Here is an 8,525-nt window from a genome sequence, read left to right on the forward strand (position 1 = left end):
CCAAGCCATTCTCCATGCTCATACAGGAGCTAAGTGTGAAAGGGAACAAACAGCTGCTTACAAGAACAAACTGATTTCAGCACTCTCCCTTCACACATAGGTGCTTCTGGGCACATCTGGGGTCTGGAGAAGGCTGCAGGTACTTGTGTGTATAAACATTGAATTGAAAAACCAGCCTTTTGACTGAAAGTGGATGCTCTGACAGAATCTACCCACTTGCTTTGGTTCCCTTTAAAAAAAAAAAAAAAAAAAAGAAGAAAAATCTCAAATGCACCTTGTCCAGTCAGTTGTAGTACAAACACCTTACCAGCACCTATCCTATCAAAGGGCTCAGAAAATCACTTGCTGTCAAAAATGCTTCAGCTCTGTGGCTTTCCACCTACAGAATGATTTTTGGCATTTCTGAGGATCTCTGCAAAACCTTTCAGCTTTTTCTCTTTATAGCAGACATAACACATAAGTAAATCAAATTATATTTATCCTGAATGCCATTTACTAATAAATCCACCATTTTCTTGCTTCYCATGATAATTATAGTTTTGTCATCAAAATTAGACATTTTAATAGATCTTTGATAAGCTGAACAAAATTTTACTGCTTCTTGAAGATGAGGAAACTAAAATAGAGATAAACCAAATGTAATGYTGTTCATTAAACTCTGAATCTCCAGGTTCAATATATAAAACATTAGCGCTTCTGGTGACCCTCAGCAGGCTGCATGGACAAGCAGGAGAGCKGGGCAGGGCTAAGAACCTCAGGAATTCAAGGGTAAAGCACAGAAAATTATTATCTGAGCACACTAGATGGAAACCTGAGTCYGAATATGATGTTATGGGAATATCAGCCATCATGTCCTTAACAAGATTTTCAACATTCTATTTAATTTTCAATAGGCTCCCCATTGGAAAGACAGCCACTGGAGAAGCCAAAAGAAACCCCATTTATTTCCACAGGGAAAGCATCTGTCTGTTMGGAGCCATGGACAGAGGAAGGATGAAGGATGCCTCACCAGACATCCGGACAGGGCAGAGATTGTGCTGCCCTCTGGGAAGCCTCCTGCAGCATCCCTGTGTGTCCACTGCACACTCTCACCACGCTCCCACTCTCCTGCACTGCCCTGGGGACTGCAGGACATGGAGCTCAGCCTGGCTGCATGTTTGCCTTGTCYGGCTCTGGGTTATCTGCCTGCAGCAGCTCTCTGATCTGGTTTGTGCACACACTGGGATAGTGAACGTGGCTGATAAGAGCAGATGTGCCAGTGGCCTTTTCCTCATGCATGACACTTGCCAGACTGGGCACAGCCACACACTAGTACACTGCACTACCCTTCCTTGACCAAAAAAATTCTCAAGCAGGGAGGGTCCAGAGCTCTAGACATTAAAAATTCCACCCCCAACATGAAATTTTAGGTGGGCCAGACCCACATGCTCCTTRATGATTATAGACTCATTTTTTCTCCAAAAGCTCAAAATGTAGGAATTGCATTTCCACAAAGAACTGATTTGTGAACAATATAGAAACTTTTTGACCTTTTCCCTTTGGAACCACTTTCCTGTTTTAAAACAGATGATGGAATACAGGTGTCATGGTTTGGACCCTGGCACAACACCAAGGCACCCACGATGGCTCCCCCCCCCACCCCAGAGACGCAGAGGGGAAAGCAAATGCCCAATTAACACCAAGATTTATAGCTTTTAGATAACATATTGAGAGAAAGATTTTCACGCTCCATGAATGGTCAAACAGGCTAGAAAACTTAACTTAAGTGGCAAAATAAATTTATTACTAAAAACTACTAAGAATACTACCACGTGAAAGGGAGGCGGAGAAACGAAGGCAGAGGGCAAATTTTATGATGAGGAGAAAAAAACGGACATTTTAAGACACTTGTTTTCTCTCCCAAACATGTTTCTCTCCCAGTTCGCCCCCCCCCACCCCTCCATGCAGGGAGCAGGGGATGAGAGCTTTTTCTGGTCASTCCATCGGTTGTTTTCCACCACCAYAGGAAAAGAGTTCTTACCCAGCTCCATGCTGTGGAGGCTCTTTTCCCAAGAGCAGCCAGTGTATCACTGCCAGTAGCATAGGATTCTTTTCTTTATCTAGTCTGCAGGAAAAYGGGAAACAGTCCTCCAAGGCCGGCTTCACTCTGGGAGCAAGGCCACTCTCTCAAATTYCCTGGTAGAACACAGCTTCTTCCACCCACTCCAGACGTGTGGCGGTCACCTCTTCTCCCTGGGCTTATGATGAGTCCAGCTCTCCAAGGCCAGGTTGTTTATCTCGGGTGCAGGGCCTCTCTCTCTACAGGTCTCCACTGAAGAACAGTCATCTCGAGAACAGCTTGTTTTCTCCATGGTCAAGCACCACAGCAAAAAACACCTTTCTTCTCCTCCGCCTCCCTCTGACCTTGTGTCTCCATTTTTCTTACATCTCCTCATCCTGCTCTCCRTCCTCCCSGGTGCAGGGGGGCTGGGGCTAAAACCTAAAAACTAATGGCAGCTGCTGCCCCCTAACTTGTTTTGAATTCTTCTTAAATACGAGACCATACGTCATCACAGAGGTGTAACCAATATCTCKAATTGGCCCAGGCCTGACCAGCAGCCTGTCCATCACCYTCAGAGCCATCATAGATTTGCCCCTARAACACARGGKGCAGAGCTCCTTTGCTGGACATRATGGAGAAAACTTCCAGAACTTTCTCACAGGARCCATCTTTGCGGTTTTTTGGTTYCATCCCCTACCACTAAAAAAATGGACCAAGCAAAACCACCACAACAGGTTTGCTAGTTTTCACCAGGAATTTCCAACCATTCTGTTAAGCAAAACTAGCCTGAATGCTACAAACCTTACCTGCATTCTACTCCCTGGGCTGGCCCACTTTGGATTCTCTAAGTCCTTCTTYCTTCCCAAGAGCAACCTGAAGCTGCTCCTGTCCTTGGTTTACTGTGTTAAGCTGCGAAATGCACACCACAGAGCTGTGACCTGGCATCCATGACTGTCAAGAATTCCTGTGAATAATTGATTTAGACACCAGTCTGAAAAAGTTAACAATAGCATGCCTTTTATAATGGTGACAGAAGTCATGCATGGGGCTGAGAAACCAGCCATATTTTAAATCCTTCTCTGTGGTTTTATCACTTTCTATTTTTCTTCTTTCCTGGTTGGTTCTTTTCSTGACAGGGTTTGGCTTTCCTGTTCCTGGGCTTCACCCTGAGGCATATGCAGCCAGAGCCTGGCCATGGACACCAGGGCAACCTGCAACCTGCATGGTGTGAGCACAAAAACATGCATCCTGCCAGGAGCCACTTGAGCACAGCAATGATTAGCAGCACAAGTCAATAGGCACATCTGCTTTTGGCCTCCCTGCACACAGGAACTGGTGCAAAGTGGCATCAAGATTGACGGGAATGCCAGTTTAAGGACAGGGAACCAGTGCACTGTGTTTACTTTTTCCCATTAAAAAAGTCAATGATTGCAGCTGAGTTATGCACAGAATGAGTTACGCACAAGTAGTTCGGAGAGCAGAGCAGAGCACAGCAGCCCCATGCCCTCCCCTTCCTTTGAAACTCAGAGCTACTCCTGAGAATTCAGCTTCTGGGCAAACAGACTAAAATGAATGAAAACCTTAGTCCTAATCTAAATTTCTACAGCTATTCACAATAATGGGCCAAACACTGGAGCTCTCCTGCCTGAGCAAAACTGTCCCTGGCTTCGCAGAGCACCACTTTTTAGAGCACAGAAGAAGCCCTGTGTCCAGTCCAGAAGCCTCTTTTGACCCAATCARCTAGCAAAGATCTTGGAAATAACTGTGGCTGTAAGCAGAAACCTTCCTGCGTGTAATTTTGCTTTTACATGAAGGCACAAATTTCTGCTTTTCTGAATAGGAAAAATCAAAACCCAAAACTTGCCCTTTGCACCTCTCTGTGCCTCTGYGCCTCCAATTCATCCTCCCACACACTATACCCAGCTCACACATGCACTCAGGGAATTTTGTACACCATGTCTTCACCCTACTTGACTTCTGTCCCCATTTTCACCTGTCCTCAAATCCATTCCAAATCAAAGTTCCTCTGCTTAAGAGTATGGAATACATGAGCAGCATTGTGTCTGGCTTTATTTCATCCCAGAAACAATAACAGAATCCTCTCTCCCTGGTCTGTTGGAGGAAAGGCAAGCAGTTAACTCCTCCCTTGCCCGACAGTGCTTCTACCAGCCATGACCACTCCAATTTGGGATGAGGKAGATGTGAGCACTGCCTCCCTCCCCAAGCAGCTACAGACCCCACTAAAGATGCTGCTGGGCCACAGGGGCTCTGCTCTGCTGCCAAGGCTCGTTTGTAACCCAGGCACCAGCTCAACYCCATCCCCGAGACCTCAGCAGACACAGGAATTAATTTATTTTGGGGAGCAATTGCTCATTCTGCAACTTCTGCTTTCTCTCTGTCATCTGACAACCAAATGAGAGACAGACATCCATGCAGACTGCAAAATCACCTCTGCCAATCCTGATCCACGGAGCTAGTCAAAATTGTTTTTTAGAATAACATGCTTCCTCATCTGCGGCTGCATTTCAAAGACAGCATGTCAATAAAATGCCTAAATGAAAACTAACAATTGTTAGCTTGTCCCCATCATGATATTGAAGGCAAGACTCTACAGTGCACATARAAAGTCAGTGGCAATCATGATTAATAAGCAAAATCATGCCAATTCCAGCATAGTTAAAAATCTCTTTGCTGTAGAGTTGAAGAGATGTTTGGGGATGATCCACTGCTCAGGGGAAAAAGAGCTGCTCCTGGTTTTGCCACAGTGGGAACAGCCAAACTGGCAAGGGTTTGACCCTTTGAAAATGGACCATGGCACACCACCCAGAAAAGGCTGGGTGAACCACTGTCACTRGGGTGCTTCTATGTTTTAAGACTGACTTGTGATTTTTTAAATATCAAAGTTTGGAGTTCAAAATGTTCAGCTCACCTCATTCATTAGCTGAAATTCAGAAGTCAGCTCATAATCTGTCTCTCTAATTTAGGTAATTTCAGAGTAACAGGGATGAAGTATTGGAGAATACCACAGGGAACAATCTTGCATTCTGGGGGACACAGAAAACCCAGTAACTCTTTCCCTTCTCTACTTTGTACTGTTCTAGAGTTTTCATGACAAGCACAAAAATCTTTCCCTTGAAGCAGTATCAATGCCTGCTGCAAACGCCACCCAGATTAACACCTTGCAGTACAGGAGATAAAGCCAATTAGCTGACATCRTGCAACTGTCACTTCTTTTGCATTACTTAATACAAGGTTTGACTTAGAGCTCATGGGAGAAARAGAAAGGATAAATAACCCTGAAGAAATTACAAGCCCATATATGCCAAGTTGTATCACCTTCTGCCCCATGGAAATGGAAATTTAGAATCCGTGTTTTCTTCTGCAGCCTAAAAACTGAACTGCATCTCAGCATTGCAGGGACAMGGTGATAAAATTCCATGCTCCATTTCTGCAGAGCAGCAGTGCTCCTGGCTTTGAAGAACAACTTTGCTTTTGCTGCCCTGGAAGAGCAACTGTTAGTTCTTAGTAACATTAGTCCAGTTTCTGCACTGCCAAGGAAACTGACTTCGGAAAAATAAAGTTTCTCACAACAAAAKAACAGACAGTTCAAATCACACCAAAGATACATCCATCTTGGTACCTGCAACCCACCATGGCCACCAACATCCAGGATACAACTGAGCCTACATGTGGCGGCTCTCCTCTTCTAACCTCCAGCAAACTGCAACTTTGTCTGTCCTAAGCCAAAGACCCTGTCCCTTTCCTTCCGTCTGCTAGATAATTCCTTCCACAACCAGGTCAGAACAGGACATTTAGAGCAGCCTGCCACACTTCCCACCTCGTAAAAACTCTCTCTTTCCCGGTCTGGAAAGTGGAGCAATGAGGCAGAATCACAACTACAAACAACRGCCCAGCAGTGAGACCTTATTTATAACCTGTCATAATGAGTGTTTCTGCCAYGTCCTGCATTTATTTTCCCTTTGTCTGTGGTTGGACTAATATGTTCGTAGATGCATCTCCGTGTTTACAGAAGTGTGTGCTGCCTGATCTGAAAGAGCTATAGGAGGGTATTGAGGAATGAGAGAAGGAATCACAGCAAAGACAAGACACCACCGTGGATATCCAGAGGGCCAGAGCCTCCCACTTCAACAACATAAAGACTAAAAATAATGATACGCCTTTGTTGCTCCTTCCTCTTCTTCCTMTTTCACACAAAAGCCCCCAGCATACTCTGAGCAGCTTCAGAGGCATCAGTACCTCAGGGGCACGGGCTGATGACAGCACCCTGCTCCACGGCGATTCCTACAAGACAGGTGAGTGCTTGGGTCACCACTGACACAAGCCTGTCAGAATCTCAGAAGCTTTTCCAGAGAACTTCCCAAGCCTGGCAGGCGCTGGCCGATGAGTGTTCCTAGCACACTGCTGTAGCGTGGCAATGATGCTGTGATGGGGCTGTGACTTGGAGAAGTCAATTATTAGCAACACTATCAGGCTAAAGAACAGGGTCTACACCTGGATTCGARTTAATTCTCTGAACTGGTTTTCCAGACCTTGTTTTGCATTTTCAAAAATTAACAGCTCTATTAAATTCAAATTAAACAGTTAAGCACATTCAGAGGATACAATTTAAAGCACTGCTACACTAGAAGCCCAAATACATCTGCCAATTCCTATAGGCACAACAAAATCAGGTCATTAATAAAGTCTCTTAGAACTTCACAAGCTGATTAAATCTCAAGGATATGAGAAGACAGCTGCACACGAGATGAAGGTCCCTGGATTTCAAGAGCACTACAGTGCACTGAAGCCAGGGAAAAGCCCATCTRCCCTGTGATCTCCAGCACAAAGGAAGAAACCCCAGCAAGCTGCTGGTCTCTGCAGCTGCACCAAGCTCCAGCATCCCTGCATCTCACCTCACTTCTCTACTCGAGAGGTGGCTCTGGCTGGGAACAAGCATCTCCTGCTGCCAGGCCAGCAGGTCCAGACCATGGCTCTGCTCCCTCCAGGCCCAGACACCCACCAACACCACAGCCCTGTGCAGTGGACATGTTCCACCAATTCTGGGCCAGACATTCTGTCACCTCGCATTATCCCCAAATTATTGGACCCGGTTAAGTCAAAGAGGTCTTCAAGGGATGCAACTGGTCGATGCAATCAAATTGAGTAACAAAACACAAGGGAAGAGAAAGATAAAGAAGCAAAAAGCTTTGATCAGTTTCTCATTCCACCCCTCAACATACTACCATATTCCATTAAAACACTGATATCTTCATTTCCTTCCCAGCCCCGTGACATGAGCCCAGGGATGATGTCCCTGAGAACCAGCATCTTCCGTCCTTGCCAGACACTTCCCTCTGCACCCATGCACTCGTCCCCAGGGCCCATGGCCACCCCAGCGAGTGAACTCCCAACTCCCGTCACTAAACCGCAACGCCTCCTCTCTGGGAGCAATTATCCCAGCCCYGGGCTCCAGCAGCCCCCTGGGTGAACCAGTAGGACGGCTTCGGAGAGGGGCTGCTCTGTGCAGCCCTGGGAATGCTCGACCCCTCCGCCTGCCCGCAGCCCAGGACCGGCCCCGCTCGCCAGCCCGAGTGCGGCCCCGGCAGAGTTGTCCCAGGATCGCCGGGACCACCCCGTGCCCAGGGCGGCTCCGGGACACCGCCTCGAGCCCGAGAACTTCAGGGTGCGGATCACTGTCCCCTCCGCGCTCCGCGACTGCAGGGACCGGGCAGAGGCGGCACCGAGTGGGACGGAGAGGCCCCTTCCCGGCGGAGGATCCGGAGCTGAGTGGGAGGGTAACGCAGCCCCGGCTGAGATCTCACGCGTCCCTTCCCGGCGGACATATAACACCTCTGTCCGGGGSTACCGCAGCCTGCTCCGGTCACCCCGCAACCCTACGCGGGAGGGATCCTGTACTTTAACCGGAGTCCGGCATCCTTCCTCCCCTCCGGTGCGACGCAGGAGGGAATTTTGCGACGAACGATGCGGGACCACGCAGGACCACGTACCTGTGTATCCGCGGGGGCCGCCGCCGTCCCGCCCGAGCGCGGGGGTGCGCGGCGCGTCCAGCCCGGACGCCGTGGCTGCCGGCATGGCTCCGCCGAGCCGCCCGGCAGGTGCACCCGCACCCACACCGCACCCGCCTCCGCCCTCCGGGGCCGGACCGCGGGGAGAAACACGGACCGTSCCGCGGGAGCGCCGCCGTGACCCCATCCGCCCCCACCGGGCCCGCCCCGCTGCCCCTCCGCGACACCCGCGGGGCGAGGGAGGAGGGGCAGCGGAGGGAGAGGAGGGGCCATTCGGGGCTGGCGCAGTCGGGCCGCCGCCGGAGCCTCGGGGCACCGGGTATCGCTGGGCCCCAGTGGCCAGGCGGCGGTTGCCTGTGCCCTGCTACCCGCCCTGCCTGCCGTGCCCGCTGCCCCCTGCCTGCCGTGCCCGCTGCCCCCTGCCTGCCGCCTGCCCTGCCTGTCCTCGTCTACTGCCT

General features: G+C 49.2%; 1 protein-coding gene across 2 annotated transcripts in view; it reads right to left on the reverse strand.

Moving 5' to 3' along the window:
• Window positions 1-8,264, reverse strand: part of SUSD3 (sushi domain containing 3) — a 31,250-nt gene extending 22,986 nt beyond the window's left edge. The window contains exon 1 of one of the 2 annotated variants that reach the window (XM_057381852.1): window positions 8,050-8,264. In XM_057381852.1, coding sequence (XP_057237835.1) covers window positions 8,050-8,254 — 205 coding nt within the window. In that variant the 5' untranslated portion in view covers window positions 8,255-8,264. The remainder of the gene's footprint in view (window positions 1-8,049) is intronic. The other variant, XM_057381851.1, reaches the window with a different exon arrangement.
• Between the last annotated feature and the right edge of the window lie 261 nt (window positions 8,265-8,525).

The sequence above is a fragment of the Malurus melanocephalus genome, unplaced genomic scaffold (assembly GCF_030028575.1).
Source record: "Malurus melanocephalus ecotype Western Australia unplaced genomic scaffold, MMel_1.1 scaffold_534, whole genome shotgun sequence".
NCBI lineage: Eukaryota > Metazoa > Chordata > Aves > Passeriformes > Maluridae > Malurus > Malurus melanocephalus.